The 26401-nt window shown below is 40.1% G+C and overlaps 1 protein-coding gene across 3 annotated transcripts in view; it reads right to left on the reverse strand.

Annotated features, from left to right (window-relative positions):
• The window catches only part of ciz1a (cdkn1a interacting zinc finger protein 1a), a 56876-nt gene extending 31469 nt beyond the window's left edge, over positions 1-25407 (reverse strand). For 2 of the 3 annotated variants that reach the window (XM_048613651.1, XM_048613650.1), the window contains exons 1-5: positions 25145-25407; positions 11831-12000; positions 5320-5486; positions 4179-4305; positions 343-439 (exon numbers count right to left, since the gene is read on the reverse strand). In XM_048613651.1, the coding sequence (XP_048469608.1) occupies positions 343-439; positions 4179-4305; positions 5320-5486; positions 11831-12000; positions 25145-25272 (689 nt within the window). In that variant the 5' untranslated portion in view covers positions 25273-25407. The remainder of the gene's footprint in view (positions 1-342; positions 440-4178; positions 4306-5319; positions 5487-11830; positions 12001-25144) is intronic. The other variant, XM_048613652.1, reaches the window with a different exon arrangement.
• Between the last annotated feature and the right edge of the window lie 994 nt (positions 25408-26401).

Here is a 26401-nt window from a genome sequence, read left to right on the forward strand (position 1 = left end):
TACAGCGTCTGCAGTTCTTTTGGTTTTTATTATGTATAATAACCTCTTTGTACAGATTGTTTAGAAATTATCTTAAGGGATATAGGGCAAAAATAGGTATACGGAATTACGCCACAAATCAGCATGACCTCAGTGAATGAATGGAAAAAATGGTTAATAGGACTAAATGACCAACTGCAGCTCCTATGATATCTACTATTCAGGTTTATACGTGAAGAAGCAGCATTTCAGCAAGCCGGCGTACCAGGTGGTATCTCTGGTGTAACAGTCCAGCATTAGATCATTACCTCAGGGACAGATGGAATAAGCAGGAGCAAATTAAAACAGAAAACTTGTGAATACCTCTCAAGTCTTCTCCTTTTCACATCTGGTTCGTCAGTTTGTGAAGAGTCTCCAGTCTTTAAGCCAGCTGCATCTTTTGCATCGGCAAGTTTATTGCCTGATCAAAAAAAAATTGTTTCATTTAAAATACTACAATTGAAGCTTGCTTACTCTATCAAATTAGTATGATTTCAAAAAATGTTATCTCAACCATGTTATCATTGAGTACAGTCTGGCAGAGATGCCTGAGACTAAATGAGACAAGGGAACAGGTGACAGTTATATGTTAATTAAGGGATAATTGGGTGTGAGCTCGATTGGGTGAATACAAAGAACAAGTAAATCAGTGTTGCTCTAGTTTTGTGATGTGTGCATATAAAGAAAGTACTTGTCTGGACTCTTTCTAATCAAAACTGAACTTCTTGCATTCGACAAACAACATTAACCTCCATGGCTCCTACATTTTTGTTACAAATGGACAGAATTAGAAAAGTTGCCAGATCATATCCTTACAATTCTAGCAAAATGGCTTCAGATGCAGCAATGAGTATTACAACTTCAAAATATAAACATGATGACAACAAAGTGTAATGGTGAAGCAGGAAATCAAATAATAATGAGCACTATAATTTGAAGGTGCCCTTGCTATTTAAGCCTAACATTACACAGCATACATTACAGTGGAGCAGATTCAATAAAGGAGGGGGTAAAGGTAAGAGAAGTAAGGAGAAAGGTCACTCTGGACTTAACCAATTTGTGGTAAAATTCTTAGAAGAATACTAGCTAACATTTGTATTAACTAGCAGTCTCAAAAGAAATTATGACTATAAACATTCGTACATGCATGGTGTATGCAACAATTTGAAGAGATTTAAAAACAACTGCGAGAGTTAATAATTACAAACAAATGAGCTCAAAAAGAATCACATCTTCGAGACTCTAAACGCTTCATAAAATACTGAAATATTCTAGATAGAGCTGAGAAGCACTTATGCAGTAACTACATAGGGAGGTGATAAGGCATGAGAATGACTCTTGGCAGCTCACCAACTCCCAAAACAAAATGAGACCAAGCTGTCCAAAGGTTTTTGCATGTCCAGCACTAAGCAATAGAATACCCCTGTGGGCCGCAAATGTCATATGAATGAATGATGCAGAAGAAAAGCAATAGTGAGCAAATCAACTGGAACAGAAAGTCAGTTTAGCAGTAAGCATGCACCCCACTCCTTTCTCACTTCTGATTGTATCCTCAAGAACACTAAACAGGAAAAGCACTGACAGTGGCATGTCAAATAGGAACCTTCACTTGGAATTAGGAACCTTAATTCGAAGAGATGAAATTGGAATCAGTCTTCACATAAAGACATTAATACATTCCAAAAATACTAAATAATTAAGGGGTAAAAGGGAAGGAAATAAAGACAGTAAGTATCACTAGAGAAAAAGTAGTAGGAAAACTAATGGGAGTAAAAGTCAATAGGTCCCTATAGACTCAATAGGATGAACCTAGGATATTAAAGAAGTAGCTACAGAGATAGTGGATGAACTAGTGTACCAAGAATCCTTAAATTCTGGGAAAACCCCACAGGATTGGAAAATTGCCAAAGTAACACCTTTATTCAAAAAAGGTAAGACAAAAAAATTGACTATAAGCCAGTTAGCTTAGCATCTGTCATTGGAAAAATGTTAGAGGCTATTAAAGAAGATGTAATAGCAGAGCATTTAGAAATAACAAAAAATAGTCAAGGGGAAATAATGCCTGACAGATTTAGCAGAACTGAAGAGATAACAAGCAGGATTAAAAAAGGAACCAAAAGATGTAAAATATTTGGAATCCAAAAAAACTACGACTACTTAATAAGATAACAGCCGAAGGTGTTGGGGTTAGTACATCAGCATGGATTGAAAACTGGATAATTAATAGAAGTTAGAGAATTGACATAAAGGCGGCATTTTCACTAACTACGAGACTGCCACAGAGATTGCGATCCCTGGGATCACAATTATTTACAACATATAGTGATGACTTGGATGAGGGAAGTGAATGTACTCTAGTCAAGTTTGCATATGACACAAAAATAGGTAGGAGGTCAAGTGATGAAGATAACACAAAGAGTCTGCAAAGGAATATAGAAAGGCTAAGTGAATGGGCAAAATCTTAGCAGATGGAATATAATGTGGGAAAATGTGAGGTCATTCACTTTGGTAGGAATAGAAAAACTGAATATTATTTAAATGGAGAAAGACTGCAGAAAGCTGCAAAGAGACTTGGGAACTGTCGAGCATAAATCACAGAAAGCTAGCACACACATTCAGCAAGTAATCACAGATCATAGATCATAGAATCCCTACAGTGTGGAAACAGGCCCTTTGGCCCAACTAGTCCACGCCAACCCTCAAAGCATCCCACCCAGACCCATCCCCCTATAACCCAGCTAAGCTATACATCCCTGTACACTACGGACAATTTTAGCATGGCCAATCCACCTAGCTTGCACATCTTTGGGCTGTGGGAGGAATCCCACGCAGATACGGGGAGAACGTGCAAACTCCACACAGACAGTCACCCAAGGGTGGAATTGAACCCGGGTCCTTGGTGCTGTGAGGCAGCAGTGCTAACCACTGAGGCACCATGCCACCCCAAATAGTGAAGGCAAATGGAACGTTAGCCATTATTTCATTGGGAATGGAATATAAAAGTAGGGAAGTCTTGCTAATACTTATAAAAGGGACTCAGACCACACTTAAAATACGAGAAGTAGTTTTGGCTCCTTTAAGAATAGATACACTGGCATTGGAAGCAGTCCACAAAAGGTTCACTGCATTTACCTGGAGTATAGAGGGATTTTTTCCATTAGGAGAGGTTTACATTAGTTGGGCTTCTACTCATTAAAGTTTAGAAGAATGAGAAACAACCTGATTGAAACAAACAAGATTCTTAGGGAGCTTGATTAGGTAGATGTGAAAGGTTTACTCCCCTTGTGTGAGAATCTTGGACCAGAGGCCATAATTTCAGATTAAAGAATTAGGACAGAGGTGAGGAAGAATTCCTTCTCTCAGAGGACTGTAGAGGCTGGACTGTTAAATATATTCAAGGCTGAGATAGATAAAATTCTAAATCAGTAACACAATTGAGGAAAGGACAGTTGACCCTACTTCAGTAAACGTTTCTAAAAAAAAGGTAGATTTTTTTTGAACAATAAAGGAATTAAGGGATATGGTGAGAATGCGGGTAAGTGGAGTCCACGAAAAGATCAGCCATGATCTTATTGAATGGCGGAGCAGGCTCGAAGGGCCAGACGGCCTACTCCTACTCCTAGTTCTTATGTAAAATGAAATTGAGGATTATCAGGTCATCCACGATCTCATTGATTGGTGGACAGATTCGATGTGCTGAATGACCTACTTCTGCTCCTATGCCTTATGGTAAGTACAACTGTCTTGTGTAATACGAATAGATAGGACAAAAAAAGGACTAGCTAATACATCCAAGGTGCCCTATTCTGCAGTGACTTAATTCCACACACCATCAGCCCCATTCATCAGCAAGCAATCCCCTGCAAGGTTTATGCATAACTACCTGCATAAAATGAGCCACCATATCAAGAACTATCCGAAATCCACCATAAACTTTAAAGATATACTTTTATAGAAAACATCAATATTTTAAGTTAGCAAATATACACAGCCAAGAGCTGAGAAGGAGAAAATAATAGAAACAACTTACTAAAATAAATTAGGAAAGCAGTGATAAATAGATTTGCTTTGCCTTTCTGTTTCATTCCCTTACAACAGATTTCAAAGCTTTTGAATTACAAATGGTACTGTCATTTTTTTTAATTTAGCAAACTTAGTACCTGTTGATTCCTTTGCTATAGGCTCTTCGTTGATTTTATTAGTATCACGTTTTTCATCCATTGTTGCTCGGAATGGCTGTCGTGGTGGATATCGGTCCCTTCTCATATCATGCATTCTTTTAAAATCCTGCACGAGAAAAAATGTGAATTCAGCATAATAAAGTCATGACCAAAACTTAAACCATTGGCTCAGACATCACAGAGGAACATTCTTCAACATGTAAGATGAAGCTGTAGTAAGAGTTCACGCAGGGACAATGGCACAGGCTGCATTAACACAGAGTTCTGAATAGCATACTGAGAAAGAAAAGAATTTTAATTGGAGCCAAATAGCTCTCCAAACCCAAAGGTGCTAGTCTAATCATGCATTCACATGGCAATCATAGAGCTGGTATCAAGCCATCACTTTAGCAGTTAATATCTTCTCTCACAAACCTTGGAGTCAAAACATCTCACAGCTACCTCAAAGGTCTAAAGGAACTCAGAATGTTGCTTTTAACAAGCCTGTCATGATGACAGCAACTGTGGGAATACATTTACGTTCTCAATGTCCGAGACTGATACAAGGTTTCTGCTAATAGAATGTATAAAGGGGAGGTGGTGACATAATGGGATTGTCACTAATCTAGCAATTCCAAACTTGGTGAAGTGGATTCAAATCCCACCATGGCAAATGGTGAAATCTGAATTCAGTTAAATCTGAAAATAACTGCTATCTGACAGCAAGAACGGCATGGTGTAAAGACAGCAATCTCTCCATCAATGTCAGCAAAACAAAGGAGCTAGTCAGTAATTTCAGGAAGCGGAGTGGAGAACACGCAGGCACTTGGTAGTCCAACCTCTGCAAAGGAACATCTTACATTTCTCGATATGATTGCCTGGAGATTATTTAGCCTGCACTTACTCACTTGTTGAGAATCTTCTGTCTAGATTAACAACATCCAAAATAGTTAATGCTTTGGCCATTTTGTTGGAAATAAATCTAAGCTTTTTTACAGAAAAAAAAAGATAGTCACATGTTCATTGGTAACCTTTTTTTGTCTGGGCAATCTCCATTTCTTGCCACATTAGCTAATTTAAATTCCATGCAGCAGCTTTCCCACATGGAACTTCTAATTCATGCCACAGAAATTCCTCTTACTTTGTTAAATCTTCGGTGATGTTGCTGGAACATTTGGTTCCCAAACCTGATGCGAGGTGTCTGTAGCTGGATGCCAAGGGGAGGGGTGCCCAGAATTGATGCTCTGGCTCCTGGTGAGAAAAATGGCTGAAGACCTGGGGCAGTCATGCTGTAACCATGAAGGCTACCTGTAAAATTTAATTTTTATGAGAATCAGAGATTTAATAAACAGAATGCATTACAAATATCATGATGCAGACACAATTCACACTGAGTCTTAGCAGAAGTTTGACAATGTTAATTAAAAATAGAAAAATATTAACAAAGTACTTTCCACTATAAATCCTAGTTCAGAAAATGCATTTTGGTGAAACGATCCATACCTAAACAATAAGAGTTATTGAAAGTTAACAATGAGAGTTAAACTTATCTACAAATCAGGCAAATCGTCTGCCTCTCTATAAAAATATTGAGTGCATTACATTCCAAGACATTCCATTCTACATAAAGCACCAAAGAGGATTCAAAGCAAAGGTTCTGGGTCCTCTTTTGTCATTTACATAAATGATTTGGATGAGAATATAGAAAGCACAGTTTGTAAGTTTGCGGACAACACCAAAACTGGTGGCATAGTAGACAGTGAAGAAGGTTTTCTAAGATTACAGAGGGATCTTGATTGGTCAATGGGCTGAAAAATGGCAGATAGAGTTCAACCTAGATAAATGCAAGGTATTGCATTTTGGTACAACAAGCAAGGGTAGAGCTCATCCAGTTAATGGTAGGGCCTTGCGTAGTGTTGTAGAAGAGGGACCTAGAGGTGTAGGTATATAATTCTTTGAAGTTTGCAACACAAAGACAGGATGGTTAAAAAGGCGTTTGGCACACTTGCCTTCATTGCTCAGTCCTTTGACTACAGGAGTTGTGAAGTCATGCTGAGGTTGTACAGGACACTGGTGAGGCCTCTTCTGCAATACTGTGTCTAGTTCTGTTCGCCCAGTTATAGGAAGGATATTATCAAGTTGGAGAGGGTTTAGAAGAGGTTTGAGTTATAAAGAAAGGCTGGGACTTTTTTCATTGGAGTGTAGGAGGTTTAGAGGTTGAGATAGCAGTTTATAAAATAGTGAGGGGTATAGATAGTTAATGGTAGTGGTCTTTTCCCTTAGGACGGGAGATTTCAAGACTAAGGGGCACAATATTAAGGTGAGAGAAGAGAGATTAAAAAAAAAGACGAGGCAATTTTTTTTAAACACAGAGGGTGGTTTGCGTGTGGAACGAACTTCCTGAGGAAGTGGTGGATGCGGGTACAATTACAATGTTTAGAAGACATTTGGATAAGTACATGAATAGGAAAGGTTTGGAGGGATATGGGCCAGGAGCAGGCAGGTGGGACTAGTTTAGTTTGGGATTACATTCAGCATGGACTGGTTGGGCCCGAAGGGTCTGTTTCCGTGCTGCATGACTCTATAAACAGTCCTAAAGTACGTTCTTCTGATCAAGATAACATGGAGGAAATAGATGCGAATCTAGAGAACTATCCAACCAAATGAGTCAAGTATCAAAAAAAAGTGTCAGGTAATACACAAAATTGAGAAAATCAGTGGGTGGGGTTGAAAAACCAAAAAAAGAATAATGATAAGACTGGCAGCCAGGAGTAGTAAGAGATTGGTAAAAAGAGCATGTCTGATTAAAAAAGTGGATTTAAACATGGAGACAGGAGGCATGGTTGAAGTGTCAAATAAGTACTTTGTATCTTTCTTTGCCAAAGAGAGAGATATTACTCAGTCCAGTGTGACAGAGGAGGGAACTCAGTCACAAGACTGATAAAAGTGATATGGCAGAAGTGTTGGATAGACTGTTGGTTAGACTGTTGGTACTTTCAGTTGACAAGACACCAGGACCAGATGAAATGATATCAAGGATTTTGGAGGAGGTGAGTGTAGAAATTGCAGGGAACTGGCTACAATCTTTCAATCTTCCCTAGACCTAGGGAGATGCCAGAAGACTGGAAGATTGTACGTATTACTGTCTTGTTCAAGAAAGACTGTATAAGCCCAGCAATTACAGACCAGTCAATTTAACTTCAGCAGTGGGGAAACTTCTGGAGATAATTATTTGGGATAGAATTATCAGTTACATGGAAAAAGGTGGGTTGACTAAAAAGAGTCATCATGGATTGCTAAATGGGAAATCATGTTTATCTAGCTTGCTGGAGTTTTTTTGAAGCAGTTAACAAAAAGGCTCACTGAGGGTAATGCTGCTTATGTGATGTACATGGATTTCCAGAAGACATTTCAAATAGTGCCACAGGGACCTGTGAGATAAGTTATAGATCACGGAATAAACGTGTCCGTAACAAAATGGAATCAAAATTGGCTGAGTGAGTGGGAAACAGACTAATGATCAGCGGATATTTTTCAGGCTAGAGAAAAGTTTGTAGTGCAATTCCCTAGAGATTGATATTAGGATTTTTGCTCTCATGCAATACATTAATGACCTAGATCTTGGTGTGCTGGAGGCAATTTTAAAATTTAAATTTGACAAAACTTGGAAGATACATAAACTGCAAGTAGAGTGTAGAATTCCAGAAGGAATAAAGATAATTTCTTGGAGTGGGAAAGTAGGGTAGCAGGTGAGTTTCAATGCAGAGAAGTGTGAGTTGATGCATTTTGATAGGAAGAACACTGAAAGACAATATAAAATAGGAGATATAATTCTAAGGGGTAATGCAGAAGCAGAGAGACCAGGGTGTATATACACACAAATCATGAAAGCAGCAGGACAGGTAGACAGAGCAGTAAGCAAAGCATATGGTGTTCTTGGCTTCATAAACAGGGGTATAGAGTACAAGAGGAAGGAGGTGATGTTGAACTTGTGTATGATAGCTGTTGGACTTCAGCTTGAGTACATATGGTGATCTTTCAGGAATCGCTAGTTAGGCAGGGTCCCAGAGGACTGGAAAATTGCTAACGTGACACCCCTGTTTAAAAAGGGAGGAAGGCAAAAGACGGAGAATTACAGGCCAATTAGCCTAACCTCGGTCATGGGTAAGATTTTGGAGTCCATTGTGAAGGATGAGATTTCTGAATATTTGGAAGTGTATGGTAAAATAGGGCAAAGTCAGCATGGTTTCATCAAGGGGAGGTCATGCCTGACAAATCTGCTAGAATTCTTTGAGGAAGTAACAAGCAGGGTAGACCAAGGACAGCCAATGGATGTTATCTAACTGGATTTCAATAAGGCCTTTGACAAGGTGTCGCACAGGAGACTGCTGATTAGGATAAGGGCCCATGGTGTTAGAGGCAAGGTGCTAGCAAGGATAGAAGATTGGCTGTGTGGCAGAAAGCAGAGAGTGGGGATAAAGGGTCTTTCTCAGGATGGCAGCAGGTGACAAGTGGTGTTCCGCAAGGGTCAGTGTTGGGATCACAACTTTTCACTTTATACATTAATGATCTAGATCAAGGAACTGTGGGCATTCTGGCTAAGTTTGCAGATGAAACAAAGATAGGTGGAGGGACAGGTAGTATTGAGGAGGTGGCGAGGCTGCAGAAGGATTTGGACAGGTTAGGAGAGTGGACAAAGAAATGGCAGATGGAGTACAACGTGGGAAAGTGTGAGGTCATACACTTTGGTAAGAAGAATAAAAGCATGGACTATTTTCTAAATGGGGAGAAAATTCAGAAGTCTGAAGTGCAAAGAGACTTGGGTGTTCTCGTCCAGGATTCTCTCAAGGTAAACTTGCAGGTTGAGTCAGTAGTCAGGAAGGCAAATGCAATGTTGGCATTTATTTTGAGAGGACTTGAATATAAAAGCAGGGATGCACTACTGAGGCTTTATAAGGCCCTGGTCAGGCCACATTTGGAGTACTGTGTGCAATTTTGGACCCCATACCTCAGGAAGGATGTAGTGGCCTTGGAGCGGGTTCAGAGGAAGTTCACGAGAATGGTCCCAGGAATGAGAAGCTTAACATATGAGGAAAGTTTGAGGACTCTGGGACTATATTCAATGGAGTTCAGAAGGATGAGGGGGGATCAAATTGAAACTTACAGTATACTGAATGGCCTGGACACAATGGATGTTGGGAAGATGCTTCCATTGGTAGGAGCGACTAGGACCCGAGGGCACAGCCTTAGAGTAAAGGGAAGACCTTTTAGAACGGAGATAAAGAGAAACTTCTTCAGCCAGAGAGTGGTGAATCTATGGAATTCACTGCTACAGAAGGCTGTGGAGGCCAGGTCATTGAGTACATTTAAGACTGAGATAGAGAGGTTCTTGATTATCAAGGGGATCAAGGGTTACAAAGAGAAAGGGGGAGAATGGGGTCAAGGAACTTAGCAACCATGATTGAATGGCGGAGCAGACTCGATGGGCCGAATGACCTAATTTCTGATCCTATGTCTTATGGTCTTATTGTAGTCTTACATTATAAGAAGCATTGGAGAATGCAGAAGCAGTTTACAGGAATATGCTCTTCTGGGCATATCATATGATTTATAACTAATTCATCCATGTCCGCCTTGAGATGAACAGACAATTTTGTACCATTCATTTCCCAAACTTTTTTTTTTGGGGTGAAGGGGGTTAGGGGTTAAAGAGTTCACTACATAGACAGCTGAAACACACCGCACAGAACAATAGACCTGAGCATCTAACCAAAAAGGGTGCAAATTAACATTACCTAGCCGCATCAGTGAGGAACTTAAGCTTTAAGCTTTCTCTGCCATTCAGTAAGAACATGGTTGATCTGATTGAGGTCTCAATTCCACTTCTCCAAGCTCAGAACCCTTGACTTCCCTGCCTACCATAATTCTGTCTAATTCAGTCTTGAATAAATTCAATAACCCAGCTTCCACTGTTTTCTGAGGAACAGAATTCCACTAACAACCTTCAGAGAAAAAATATTATCTTCATTTTAGCTTAAAAGGGAGAATTCTTATTTTTATACAGTGTCCATTATTTCTAGTCTCCCCCAACAAGAGGAGACAGCATTTCAATCCTTTCAGCATTCATCTTATCAAGTCCCTTCAGGCTCTTCTTTGTTTCAATAGATCAATCACATTCTTCTAAATTCCAATTGGTAACAGCAAAACTTGCTTAATATTTCTTAAAATAAGCCCGTCATGCCAGCAACGGGTTGACTGAACCTTCTCTTAACTATGTCAATTATAACCTTTTTCAAATATGAAGACCAAAATCAGCTGTGACTTTACAAAGGCTCTGTACAGCTACAATTAAACTTCCCTACTTTTATACTCCAATCCCCTTGTAATAATTGTCATCACTGCATTTGCCTTCCTGGTCACTTGTTGTATCTGAATACTAATACTTTGTCATTCACATTGATACCCAGATCACTGTACCAAGCTCTCACTAGTTAAATAAGATACTGCTATTCTAACTTTCCTGTCAAACTAGCTAAGTTCACATTTTCCCACATTATACTTTATCTACCAACTTTTAGGTGGGTTATGACCTCCTCACAACTTACTTTCCCTCTATCTTGGTGTCGTTGGCAATATTTAGTTATCCACACATTCAGTCCCTTCTTCCACATAATTGATATAGATAGTATATTGTACAGGTTCCAACATTGTGACTAATGGAGTGCCATGGGGACAGTCTGCCACCTGGAAAAAGACCCATTTATCCATATTCTGTTTCCTGTTAGCTAAACAGTGTTTTATCCAATGATATTATGTTGATCTCTAAACCACAAATTCTTAATTTGCATAGTAACCTTTGAGGTGGCACCTCATTAAAATCCTTTTGGAAATCCAAGCATGCCACATCTTCAGATTTCTTTTCGTCCACCTTGCTGGGGTCCACAAAGTACTCTTAATAAATTAAAAACTAGTACCCTTTCACAATCAAATGTTGATTTTGCCTGATCCCATCATGATTTTCTAAAATCTAATGAAACTCAGTTATAGATTTAAACTGAAATCTCATTGTAGTTAGTCTTAAGGGGACTTTTCTTAGGTTATGGAAATATTTGTCACAGGAAATAGAAGCATCATGAATCGGCAACATTAACTGTAAGTAGCACCAAACTTCACTTCAGTACACAACAGCTGAGAATTGGCAAAGGCCCAGGAAATCACAGATCTATTACAACATTGTCTGAAGCTCAATATACTGGGAGAGTAAGCCATGTTTCTACATCACCATAGATACTAAAATACCCTCTCCATTGCCTTAAATAATTGTTCAGGAAGTGTTTTTGAACAGTAAGTGTTCAATTAATTTAATTAAGGCATGCAGCGAACCAAAAAAAAGTACAGACACAGACAGATAACAAACTTGCACAGCTTTGTGTAGTTACAGGCAGACTAATTTAAAAGATGTCTACATTTTTTTTTCCCCGATGTTAAATATTATTCTAGTCTGGTAAACTATCAAAAGTAAGCTTCAAAATACTAAGATATTATCAAGGTGCAAATGCTTGAAATGTTATAACAAGTACTCAAGAAAGAAATTTACCCTGTTATAACACTATCTTGTATACTTTCTATTAACAGAGACAATATCATGCTACCTTGCATCTGCTGCATTATCAGGGCACGCTGCAGCATGGGATTCGGGTTAAGGAGTGATGGCTGACTGGTTGGACGTAGATTTAGTTGTTGCGGTTGTTGCTGCTGCTGTTGTGGCGGCTGATGCTGCTGCTGAGGGTGGTGGTGTTGATGCTGGTGCTGTTGCATGGCTCTACAATGAGAATTAATCATATTAAAAAAGAAAAATATTTCCCCAAGAGACATGCATGGGATTGAAATAAAAATGTAACAGAAATGGATTTTCCAACACACCATGAGTAACACCAACAATTTTAATCTTTAATGAGTCTAGTAACAATTCATGGCAGTATTGTGTTACGCACCATCTGTTTCTGTGTTAATAATGGCTCTAGAATTCCAACTCTCTGGTGGGACTTACTTTGCTCATGTTTCCTTGTGGCTTTTCCCATTCTAATTTAAGCATTTAAATAGCATGAATCCTTTTGGGGTTCTTATTGTATTTTGACAGCAGGGTTAGATGTAAACAAAGTCAGGAAATTTGCATGTGAAGTAGTTGTCAATGCATCAGGATATTTTCAGAATACAGTTCAGCTTCCCAGTCTGTAACCATCTTCACATCATGTCTCAAAAGGTCAGAAATCACACACACCAGGTTATAGTCCAACAGGTTGATTTGAAAGCACAAGTTTTCAGAGCCTCAGTCCTTCTTCAGGTGTTAGTGAGAGAGGTAGTATCAGACACAGAACTTATAAGTAAAAGATCAAAAGGTTCCCACCATTGATAAAGGTGTACTAAACAAACCTAAGATGCCTAAATCTTTAATCAGTTAGACGGTTTTAATTGATTAATATGTATATGTAAATCCCCGAATTCCTTTAAAGTCACAGTCCTGAGAGAACTAAACACACACGAATCCATGGAGTGAATTTTTATTTGCAGATACATTTTAGTTTGTTCGAAAAGCACACAATTTATAGAGTCAGTCAGTCAATATGGTGTTTTGAAAATTCCTACTTTAGAAATAAAACGAGTCTGATTCCAGACTAAAACACAAACAAACAGATTCTAAACAAGGTCTCACACCTAACATGCATTGTCTGACCTAAAATGTCACCGCTTCTTTACACTGATAAAACCTTTAGTTCTCTAAGGACCATTACCTGAAAGGAATTTGGGGATTTACATATACATATTAATCAATTAAAACCTTCTAACTGATTAAAGATTTACAGCATCTTAGGTTTGTTTAGTACATCCTCATCAATTGTGTGAACCTTTGATCTTTAACTTACAAATTCTGTGTCTGATACTACTTCTCTCACTAACACCTGAAGAAGAACTGAGGCTCCAAAAGCTTCTGTTTTCAAATAAACCTGTTGGACTAAAACCTGGTGTCGTGTGATTTCTGACCTTGTCCACCCCAGGCCAAAACCGACACCTCCACATCAAAACACACAGCAAAACCACAACTCTAATGTTCCACCAATTTCCCTCCAACAGTTACATCTGACAATCCTGAATTAAGGTGAAAGGTCCTTGACCCATCATGAACAATCTAGGGCTTTAAAACACAGCTTTTCAAAACTGGCACCCATCAGGTCAAATTCCTGTCTATACTATGGCTGCAAATTCAGAAGTTCATGCATTCTGTACTTTTTCCTCTATTCTTGCCTTACTATTCGTATTTGTGTTGTTTTTATTGATGTTGCAACATGTCCTGATATAATAGCACCATTTTGTTTTGTCATAGAACATAGAACTGTACAGCACAGGAAAAGGCCCTTCAGCCCACAATACTGTGCCAAACATGACTGAGAGACTGAGTAGATTGGGATTATATTCATTGGAATTCAGAAGATTGAGGGGGGATCTTATACAAACATATAAAATTATGAAGGGAATAGATAAGATAGAAGTGGAGAGGATGTTTCCACTGGCAGGTGAAGCTAGGACAAGAGGGAGCAGATTTAGGACTGAATTGAGAAGGAATTTCTTCACCCAGAGGGTTGTTAATTTATGGAATTCCTTGCCCAGTGAAGTAGTTGACGCTACTTCAGTAAACGCTTTTAAAGGTAGATTTTTTTTAAACAATAAAGGCATTAAGGGTTACGGTGAGAACGCGGGGAAGTGGATCTGAGTCCACGAAAAGATCAGCCATGATCTTATTGAATGGCAAAGCAGGCTCCAAGGGCCAGACGGCCTACTCCTGCTCCTAGTTCTTATGTTCTTATGACGTCAAATTAAACTAATCCCTTCTGCCAGCTCTTGGTCCAAATCCCTCATTCCTTGTATAGTCACGTGCTTACCTAAAAGTCTATCAAACGCTCACATTGTATTTGCCTTCACCACTACCCCTGGCAACGCGTTCCAGACTCCTACCACACTCCGTGTAAAAACTTTCCTCCTCTCACCTTAAACGCATGCCCCCTAATATTAGACATTTCAACTCTGGGATAAAGATTCTGACCATCAACCCTATTTATGCACCTCATCATTTTATAGACTCCCTTTCAAGTCTCCCCTCAGCCTCTCCCACTCCAGAGAAAACAACCCCAGTTTTTCTAGCCTCTCCTTATAACTCATACCCTCTAATCCAGGCAGCATTCTGGCAAACCTCTTCTGCACCCTCTCCAAAGCCTCCACATCCTTCCTGGAATGCGGTGACCAGAACTACACACAACACTCTAAGTGTGGCCTAACCAAAGTCTAATAACGCTGCAACATGATGTCCAGTCTCTTGTACTCAACTCCCCAACTAATAAAGGCAAGCATGCCATACGCCTTCTTTACTACCCTATCTACTTTCCTGGCCACTTTCAGGAAGTTATAGGTTTGAACCCCAAGATCCCTCTGTACATCAATGCTGTTCAGGGTCCTGCTATTAACCGTATACTTTTCCTTAACATTTGATCTCCCAACATTTCAACATTAGAGCCAGAGTCCATCAAAGGTTTACGGTGTCAGCCATGGTTCAATGCAGAGTGTACTCTCTGTGGGACTGAGTCCAATTCCAGAGATCTGAGATGTTACTCAAGTGGAGTACTGCACTATCAGAGATTGAATGATATTAAACTGAGATCATTCAGGTCAAATACTATTAGCATCAAGGGATAAATGAACCAGGCAGGAAAATGGAGTTGCAATAGAACATCAGTTGTGATCAAAATGAATGGCAGAGCCGGCTCAATGAACAGCATGGCTTACTTCTGCTGTTATTACTTATGTTCTTAGATGGACAAAAAGAATCCCATGGCACTATTTTAAAGGACAGTGTGGAGTTCTCATGGTATTCTGGACCAACATACATTCCTCAATCAATCATAAAAACAGACCATCAGACCAATATTACATTACTGTTTGTCAGAGCTTGCTGTGCACAATTTGGCTCCCACAGTTCCTCCTTTATTACAGCGACAATAGTTCAAAATATACTTTGTTGGCTACGAAGAGCCTTTAGATGTCCTGAGTTCATGAAAATGATGTAAAAACACAAGGCTTTTTCCAATTCTTCAACATTTCATTAAGTTCTTGGGAGATTGCAGCAGGTGCAAAGTACATGCAATGACTGTTGCATGCACTAAAATCATCAGAGAGGGCTCTAAAAACTTGTTTTAAAGTGTTACAACTAGAGACCTAGCACATCAGTTGCTGCTGATCTACTGTACAGTAGGCCCCTGCAGTTGGTTATCCATTAGCAGAACCCTGACAGCAATACATCAAACTGCCCTTTCACTGAAATATATACACTCTTAATGAGAAAGGACAGATGCTGAGTGACTTTCTCCTCTGGCTGAAGCACCTGAACTAGTAGAAGTCAAAGTCTCAGGATAAAGGATTGATCATTTAGGGCTGAATGAAAAGAAATGTCTTCACTAAAAGTATTATGAACTTTTAGAGCTGGAGATACTCATCCATTAGGTATATTTATATAGATTTCTGGACTAAGGAAATCAAGGGATAGCAGATACTGTAAAAATATAACTATAACAGCTCAAATTACTTCGAAGAAAAAGCAATTGAAAAGGATTAACAGCAAGTTCACAACACTGGAATGGGGTAGGGAGAGTAGACAGGCATTATTTGTATTCTAGAGTCACGAGGGGGAGAACAGAAAATCAGCGTGGTGAAGGAAATAGTTACATTGAAGAACTAAATCAAAAGGTAAAATTCTGCCATTTTAAAATATCTAAATTCCAAAAGATGAAGAGATGGGTCCCACACTATTCCATCTATAACTGAAGATCAGTGATTCAGGAAAGAATATCAGAGAATTATTTTACACACCTGGTACTTATTCAAGGTACTCTCTAAAGAATTTTCTCTGTCTAATATTAGACATCTTGACCCAGACAAGTTGCAATTCAATTTCTAGCTGATAAAAAGTCCATAAGAAACAAGAACAGGAGGAGGCCATTTGGCTCCTTAAGCCTGTTCCACCATTCAACAGGATCATGGCAGACCCGAAATTCCTCACGTCCACTTTCCTACATGTTCTCTCTAATCCCCGATTTCCTGACTGATCAAAAATCTATCTATTGCAGCCTTAATTATACACAAGGACACAGCATCCACAGCTTTTTGTACCAAGGAGTTCCAAAGACTCTCAACCCTCCAAGAGAAGAAATTCCTCCTCATCTCTATCTTAAATTAGCACCCTTTATTCTGATACTATTCCCTCTGGTCCCACTCTCCCACGAGGAGAAACATCTACTTAGAATTTACCATCAAGCCCCTTAAGAATCCTATATGTTTCAATTAGATCACCTCTCATTCTTCTAAACTCTAGTTTAGCCTATATTCATAAGACATTCCCTCCATACAAGCGATCATCCTAGTGAACATTCTCTGAACTGATATCTGATAATGAAATGACCTTTCCTTAAATAAGGGGACCAAAACTGTTCACAGAACTCCAGATGTGGTCTCATCAGCACCTTAGAGAGTTGCAGCAAAACTTTCCTACTCTTATACTCCAACACCCTTGAAATGAGAGCGAACATTTCATTAGCCTTCCTGATTCCCTGCTGCACCTGTGTGCTAGCTTTGTGTTTCATGTACAGGTACACCCAAGTCCCTTTGTGTTGCAGCTTTCCTCCATTTAAATAATATTCTTTTCTTTCGTTCTCCCTTCCAAAAATGAACAACTGCACATTTTCCCACATTATATTCCATTTGCCAACTTTTTGCCCACTTACTTAAGCTATCAATATCTCTCTGTAAACTGTTTGTATCCCTCGCACAAACTGCCTTTCCACCTATTTTTATGTTGTTTGCCAATTTGTTTATAATATATTCACTTCCTTCCTCCAAGTCGTTAATACAGAGTGTAAAAGTTGTGGTCCCAGCACAATCCCTATGAGACCCCAGTGGTCAGGGTCGCCAACCTGAAAAAGAACCCCTTACCCTCACTCACTGTTTCTTGCCCATTAGCCAATACATGCCAATATACTACCTCCAACACCATGAGCTCTTATGACTTAACCTTTTGTGAGATATATTATCGAAAGCTTTCTGTAATTCCAAACACAACACAACTACTGGTTCCCCTCTGTCCACTCTGGTTGAGACTTCCTCAAAAAACTTTAATGAATTAGTCAGACATGATTTCCCTATCATGAAGCCACACTTGACTCTGCTTGATTAGATTATGATTTTCCAAATATTCTGTTGCTACTTTCTTATTAATCGATTTCAATACTTTTCCAACAATAGATGTTAGGCTAAAAAGCCGACAGTTAACTGCTCTTTGCCTCACTCTCTTTTTAAATAGGGGTGTCACATTAGCGATTTTTCAATCTTTTCTTGAATCCAACAATTTTTAGAAAATTACAAGCAAGGCATTCACTTTCTTTGCAGCTTCCTCTTTTAGGATTCCGGAATGCAACCATTCAAGGTCAGGATATTTATCTGTCTTTAACTCCATTTATTTGTCTAATATTACTTCTTTAGAAAGGGTGACAGTACTTAATTCTTCCTCTGTATTCCTAAGTATTAATGGGGTGTCTGAATATCTTTCACCAGAAAGACTAAAGTAAAATATGTTTATGTCCCGTGCCATTTCCTTGCTTTCCAAAACTGTTTCACCAGATTAATTTTCTAAGCGGCCTATATTCACTTTGACCTCTCTCTTCCATTTTTTAAATATTTTTAAAAGAAGCTCTTGTCAGTTTTTATATTCCTCACTAGTTTATCTTCTGTCTTGTGTTATATTTTTAAATCCTTTGCTGGATTCTGAATTTATCCCAGTATTTGGATCTATCACTGACTTTGGCCACCTTATAAGCTTTTTCTTTCAACTTAATACTCTAACTTCCTTGGTTTGCCACTGTTGATTTATTCTCTCTTAAAGTCCATCCTCCTTACTGGGGTGTGTTTTTGCTGAGAGTTATGAATTACCTCCTTAAATGTCTGCCACTGCTTGCTTACTGTCATTCCTGCTAATCTATTTGCCCAGTTCACTTTAGCTAATTTTATCCTCATTTCATTGTAATTCCCTTTCTTTTCCAAGTTGAGCACAGTCATTTCTGACCCACGTTTCTCACTCTCGAACTGAATACTAAAATCTATTATGTTATACTGACTATTTCCTAAAGGATCTTTTACTGAGGTCAGTTATCAACTCCACCTGTTGTGACTGAATTTCTTTAGGAGCTTCATTTTTCTTGCACCGCCACTAAAATAACTCCACAGAGGCTGATATCCCATCTCCAAATCACTCTTTATTTACATGTGCATAGTACTTGACACTGGCCCAGCTTTCTCAGAGCAAGCTCTTAAAATTGAATGGAACCTCTGATATCCTGTTCTTACCAGTCAGCCAGGGCTCCCTGATTGGACCAGGTTAACAGCCCCAATCAGGGATCTCATATTCTACGATGTCCACCTGGCTGACCTTGTTACAATTATTACATCGTGCAAGGATACAATTATTGTGTTTTCTATTTTTCAACAATTTACATTTCTAAAGCAGTTTTAATACTGTAAAACTTTGAAGGTTTACAATGTCGGAATCAGACAACATAAATGACATTGAGCCATAGGAGAAGACATTTGCATTAGCGATGGTCAAACAACTAGATGTTTTTAAAGGGAGGGATCTCCAGAACTTAGAATCAAGGCAGGGCCGCACTGGTGAAAAAGTTAAAATTGGGATGCAAAAGGCCAGAATTGGAGGGAGGCAAAGATCCAGAAGGGTCACAGGTGGTGACAGAAATAGGTAGGTATGAGTAATTTAAGCACCGGCATGAACATATTAAAAATTGAGACGCTTACTCATAGAACAAGAGCCAACAGAAGTCAGAGTTGGATAAACTCAAACTTACGGAAGTTGGAGGACGAATGCCAGCTGGAAAGCTTTGGGGTAGTTTATTATTAATTTATAGATTAATTTCAGGAGCACTCTGTAGCATTGTTGTAACATCCAACTGATCTTGTGTGATCTGCTGGGTGTGTTGTCTCAGAACTACCAAATCGTCACTATGTCAATCCACATGGGCTTATGCTATTGCCAATGCCTAAGTCATTCCATATGCCAAGCAGCACGAAAAGCCTGTATTCATTCACCAATTCACATTGCAAGACAAAAATCCCAAAATATGCCTTTCTGCAGATTAACCAACTCCATATACTTATAATGAACACTCAGGGCACATCAACAGAAATTCACCCTGAATGCAAGTTTGCAGCCTGCCTCTGGTTCATTTTTCAGACTGCTGATCTTTTTTATTGCTGTCCCTGTATACATGAAAACAGAATCAGACTCACCTTCTAACCCAATACATCGTTGTGTCCTGACTGCAATGCACCTCGTAGAGAATTAATTTGGATGATATCAAAAATTGCTGGTATTGTGGACAGTGAAGAAAGTTATCATTTTTTTCTATATTCATTTACAGGAGGAGGGCATCGCTGGCCAGGCAGCATTTATTGCCCGTCCCTAATTGCCCAGAGGGCAGTTAAGAGTCAACCACATTGCTGTGGGTCTGGAGTCACATGTAGGCCAGACCAGGTAAGGATGGCAGTTTCTTTCCCTGAAGGACATTCGTGAACCAGACGGGTTTTTCCAACAATCAATAACGGATTAGTAATTCCAGATATATATTGAATTCAAATTCCACCATCTGCCATGGCAGGATTTGAACCCTGGTCCCCAGAACATTATCTGAGTCTCTGGATTAACAGTCCAGCGATAATACTACTAGGCCATTGCCTCCCCAGGCAAATCTAAGAGTACCATGAGATCTTGAGCAACTGAGCCAATGGGCCGAGGAATGGCAGATGGAGTTTAATTTAGGTAAATGCAAGGTAGTGCATTTTGGTGAAATGAACAAGGACAGGACTTGCACAGTTAATGGTACAGCCCTGGAGACTGTTGTTGAACAGACAGACCTAGGCGTTCAGGTACACAGTTCTTTGAAAGTGGCATCACCATTAGACAGGGTGGTAAAAAGACATTTGGCACATTTGTCTTCATCAGTCACAGCATTGAATATAGCAGCTGAGATATCACACTGCGGCTGTACAGGATATTGGTGAAGCAACTTTTGGAGTACAGTGTACAGTTCTGGTCAGTCAGCTTTAGGAAGGATCTTATTAAATTGGAAAGGGTGCAGAAAAGATTTACAAGGGTGTTGCTGGGATTGGAGTGCTTGAGTTATGGGGAGAGGGTGGATAGGCTGTCTCTTTTTTCCCTGGAGCATAGGAGGTTGAGAGGTGGTCTTGTAGAGGTTTATAAAATCATGGGGGGCATAGATAAAGTGAATAGCAATGGTCTTTTCCCTAGGGTGGGGGGATTTCAAAACTAGAGGCATGATTTTAAGATGAGAGGAGAAAGATTTAAAAGGGACCTGAGGGGCAACTTTATTTTTACACAGAAGGTGGTTTGTATGTGTATCAAGATCCAAAACAAATGTTTCAAACAGACAGGCCAATGGGCCGAGAAGTGGTAGGTAGATGGAGTTTCATTTTCATAAATGTGAGGTGTTGCATTTTGGTACGGCAAACCAGGGCAGGACTTATACAGTTAATGGTAGGGCACTAGGGAGTGTTGCCAAACAGAGAGACCTTGGGGTGCAGATGCAGTTTCTTGGAAGTGGAGTCGCAGATAGACAGGATAGTGAAGGCAGCATTTGGCACGTTTGTCACATTTGTCTTCACTGGTCACAACAGTGAATATAGGAGTTGGGACATAATGTTGCGGCCGTACAGGACATTAGAGAGACCACTTTTGAAATACCGCGTACAATTCTGGTCGTCCTTCTATAAGAAGGATGTTGAGGGTACAGAAAAGATTTACAAGGGTGTTACCAGGATTGGAGGGTTTAAGCAATAGGGAGGCTTAGTAGGCTGGGGCTTTTTCCCTGGAACGTCAGAGACTGAAGGGTGACCTTATAAAAGGTTTATAAAATCATTAGGATAAAGTGAAAGCAAAGGCCTTTTTCATAGGATGGGGCAGTCCAAAACTGGAGGACACAGGTTTATGGTAAGAGGGGAAAGATTTAAAAAAAGGACCTGAGGGATAATGTCTTCACACAGAAGGTGGTATGTGTATGGAACAAATTGCCAGAGGAAGTGGTGGAGGCAAGTACAATTACAACATTTAAAAAGCATCTAGATGGGTATATCAATAGGAAGGGTCTACAGAGATATGGACCAAATACAGGCAAATGGGACTAGGTCAGATTGGATGGCTGGTCAGCACAGATGAGTTCGATTGAAGAGTCTGTTTCCGTGCTGTATGGCTTCACGACTATAAATGCAAAAATGGTACGATATATCAGCTGAAGAGTTTCTTGTACAAGAACATAAAAATAGGAGGAGTTGGCCATCTGGTCCTTCAAGCCCGCTCCACCATTCAATAACAGCATAGCTGATCTTTTCATGGCCTCAGTTCCACTTACCCACCCTCTCACCAGAATGCTTAATTCCTTTACTGTTAGAAAAATTATCTATCTCAGCTTTAAAAACATCCAATGAGGAAGCCTCAACTATTTCACTGGGCAGGGAATTCCACAGATTCAGAACTCTTTGGGTGAAGAAGTTCCTCCACAATTCAGTCCTAAATCTGCTCCCCCTAATTTTGAGGCTATGCCCTCTTATTCTAGTTTCAGCCGCCAGTGGAAACATCCTCCCTGCTTCTATCTTTTCTATTCCCTTCACAATTTTATATGTTTCTATAAGGTCCGCCCTCATTCTTATAAATTCCAATGAATGTAATCCCAGTCTCTCCTCATAAGCAAACCCCCTCAACTCTGGAATAAACCTAGTGAATCTCCTCTGCACCCCCTCCAGTGCCAGTACATCCTTTCTCAAGTAAGGAAACCAAAACTGAGCGCAGTACTCCATGTGTGGCCTCACCAGCACCCTATACAGCTTCAACATAACTTCCCTGCTTTTGAACTCAATCCTTCTAGCAATGAAGGACAAAATTCCATTTGCCTTCTTAATTACCTGTCGTATCTGCAAACCAACCCACACGCACAAGGGCACACAACTCCCTCTGCACAGTAACATGCTACAACGTCCTTTTTACTGTTGTTCCTACAAAAATGGATGACTTCACATTTACCAACATTATACTCCATCTGCCAGATCGTTGTCCACTCACTTAAACTATATATATCCCTCTGCAAACTTTCAGAGTCCTCTGCACACTTTGCTCTACTACTCATCTTAGTGTCATCCACAAACTTTGACACACCACATGTGGTCCCCAGCTCCAATCATCTATGTAAATTGTAAACAACTGCAGTTCCAACACTGATCCTGAGGCAAACCACTAGTCACTGATCGCCAACCTGAAAGCACTCATTTATCCCCACTCTTTGCTTCCTGTTGGTTAACCAATCCTCTATCCATACTAATACATTGCCCCATAACACCATGCACCTTTGTCTTATGCAGCAGCCTTTTGTGTGGAACCTTGTCAAATGCCTTTTGGAAATCCAGATACACATCTATTGGGTCCCCGTTGTCCACCGCGCTCGTAATGTCTTCATAAAATTCCACTAAATTAGTTAAGCATGACCTGCCTTTCATGAGCCTTTGCTGCGTCTGCCCAATGGGACAATTTCTATGTGGACATCTTGCTATTTCTCCCTTGATGACAGATTCAAGCATTTTCCCTGCTACAGAAGTTGAGCTAACTGGCCTGTAATTCCCCATGTTTTGTCTACCTCCTTTTTCAAACTGTGGCATTGCTCTTGCTGTTTTCCAATCTGCTGGAACTGCCCCAGAGTTCAGCAAAATTTGGAAAATTACCAAAAGAACATTTGCTATTTCTCCCGCCATCTCTTTTTGGACCCTGGGTTGCATTCCATCTGGGCCAGGAGACTTGTCTACTATTAGCTTGCCCAACACTGCTTCTTTCATGATAATGATCATGTCTAGGTCCTCACTTACCTTAGTCTCCTTGTCATCAATTACTGGCATCTTATTTGTGAAGACTGACACAAAATACCTGTTCAATGTCTTGGCTACTTCCTCATTTCCCATTATTAAATCCCCTTTCTAATCCTCTGAAGGGCCAACGTTTACCTTAGTCACTCATTTTCATTTTATCTATTTGTGGAAACTTTTGCTATCTGACTTTATATTCAGAGCTAGTTTACACTCGCAAGCTATCATAATTTTCTTTATAGCTTTTTCTGTGGCTTTCTATTGACATTTAAAGTTTTCCCAATCTTCTTGTTTCCCACTGGTCTTGGCCACTTTGTATGCCTTATCTTTCAATTTGATGGCATGCCTTATTTCCTTAAGCATCCATGGCTGATTACCACTTTTCCTACATTCCTTCTTTTTTAACCAGTATATACTTTTGCTGAGCACTTTGAATAGTTGCTTTGGAAGTCCTCCACTGTCCCACCATAAAGTATTTACTTCCAGTCTACTTTAGCCAACTCTTCCCTCATCCTATTGTAGTCTCCTTTGTGGTCTTCTACCTGAAGTATTATCCTGACTTTTCATTTTGCAGATGTTGTTTGAGCTGTGTATAGAATCAGCTGCTTTGTCTCTCTACAGATGCCATTCAACCTGCTAAGTACTTTTAGCATTGTTTTTCGCTGACATTTCTAGATCGTATTTCATAACTTCAGGGCACCTAAAGCATTTTACAACTAATGAAGGACATTTTGAAGTGTAGTTACTGTTGTAATGTAATTTACGTGACAACCATTATGCGATCAGCAAAATCCAACTTATTCCAATGTGATATTTTGTAATTAGCTTGTTCGGAGATGTTGGGATCCAGACTTACTGGAATAGATACAGGTGTTTATACTGCATTTAAAGCAACATTTTCCCAGCTACCATCAGTTCTGAGAAAGGGTCACCGGACTCAAAACGTTAACTCTGATTTTTTTCTTCACAGATGCTGCCAGACCTGCTGAGCGTTTCCAGCAACTTCTGTTTTTGTTCCTGATTTACAGCACCCACAGTTCTTTTGGTTTTTACTTAGTGGAATAAAGTTAGGCACACTACATCACAAGAGCCCCAAAACAACAATGTGATGAATGACTGGACAATCTGTGTCAGGTGCTGTTGGCTACGGGATAAATAGTGGCCCAGGAAAGTGCGGGAAGAACTACCCTGTCCTTTTTCACAAAGTGCTGTCCATGCGGGTGGGATTCAGTTTAATGTCTCAAACAAAGAAAATTACAGCACAGGAACAGGGCCTTCGGCCCTCCAAGCCTGCGCCGATCCAGATCCTCTAACTAAACCTGTCGCCTATTTTCCAAGGATCTGCATCCCTCTGCTCCCTGCCATTCATGTATCTGTCTAGATACATCTTAAATGACGCTACCGTGCCCGCCTCTACCACCTCCGCCGGCAATGCATTCCAGGCACCCACCACCCTCTGCGTAAAGAACTTTCCACGCATATCTTCCTTAAACTTTTCCCCTCTCACCTTGAAATCGTGACCCCTAGTAATTGAGTCCCCCACTCTGGGAAAAAGCTTCTTGCTATCCACCTTATCTGTAAGATAGCACCGCCGACAGCGTAGCACTCCCGCAGCTGAGAGAGTTAGTATGGATGGAAACGCGGAGGCCACAAGTTCCTCCGGCGTTTATTTTAACTTTAGTTCCAAATAAAAACGACTTTCCCTCCCAGAGGCGGGCAAACAGAGACGGATTAAAAGTGAACATATTGTGAAAGCTGTTCTAAAATGAATCTGATTTCGAAAAGTTCATTTAAATACATTATTTATAACCGTCATTTAATCACAAATTCCCACCCCAGATCGTTATCCTACCACAGCACAGCCTTCATCCTCCCCCTTGTTGACGTAGAGACGACATGGGCCTAGTTTCATCCCCGGCCTAGATTGACTGTCTTACCGGCTGGGGCCTCCAGGGTGCGGGTGCGGATGCGGATGGCGGTGCTGCTGCCGCTGCTGGTGAATTAGCTGCTGGAGCTGAAGCAGCTGCTGTTGGAAGTGTTGTTGCTGCTGTTGTTGAGGGAACATTACGCCGACAAAATCTCTTTTTTTAGACGATTTAAAATCTGATAATTTCTATTGTTAATAAGGAGGAAAAATTCGGGTCCGCGACCGTTTTCATTCGCGGGAGAAGGAATACCTGCCGCGAGCGGCAGAAGGAACACTCCCAAAACAGCGCCGCCAACGGCCGGGAGGGCCCGAATCCATTGCCTGCATGAAAGATGGTGTCTTCTACGCTCATTGTTGCTAGGAATAAAGATGGCGCTTCCATCAGTACGTGTAGCGCTGAACGGCCCCAGAGTTGAAGGGTTCATTGGTTCTGCAAAAATGCTGCCGTGTGTTTCCCAAATCTCTACATTTCTTTCATTAAATTTCAGATTTCCAGCGTTGGGAGTATTTCGTTTTTGTTGTATATGGGAAAACTCTAGCCTGGCGGTGCTCTTGGCATAAAGCAGAAAACTATTGGGGAAACTCAGCAGGTCTGGCAGCATCTGTAGAGAGAAAGCAGAGTTAAAGTTTCAAGTCCAGTAACTGCAGTTGCTGGAAATCTGAAATAAAAATAGAAAATGCCCAGACTGGTCAACCGATTTGTTATTGGTGGCAAGAGAAAGAAAATAGTTAATTGTTCTAGTGCAGCCAGCAACGCTTACATTCTTAGAATCAATAAGGTCAGAAGTCGCGCAATGCCAAATTATAGCCCAATAGGTTTATTTGCAATCACAAGCTTTTGTAGCACTGCCCCTTTGTCAGATGAAGCTAGTCTTTTAATCATCGTCAGAATTCTAACCAAACACTTCCGGTCTTAAAGTTTCAGACTACCCCTGACAAAGGGGCAGCGCTCCAAAAGCTTGTGATTTCAAATAAACCTGTTGGACTATAACCTGGTGTTGTGTGACTCCTGACTTTGTCCACCCCAGTCCAACGTCGGCATCTCCATATCATGGAATGAATAAAAATAATGCAAGATTACTGGCCTGAAAAGTTTACTTCTATTTCTCTCTCTGTAGGCGTTGAAGTTCAATTCCAACAAAAGATCCATTTCTAGTGCTTTATTACAGTCCATTTAGTATGTTCTTCAATATATTGTAATTTTTAAAGTGAGCCTAATCGGCTGGGCAAAACCTAAGCCAGTAAAAAGGGGTAAATTAAGACTGGA

This window comes from Rhincodon typus, chromosome 28, assembly GCF_021869965.1.
Source record: "Rhincodon typus isolate 14 chromosome 28, sRhiTyp1.1, whole genome shotgun sequence".
Taxonomy (NCBI): Eukaryota; Metazoa; Chordata; class Chondrichthyes; order Orectolobiformes; family Rhincodontidae; genus Rhincodon; species Rhincodon typus.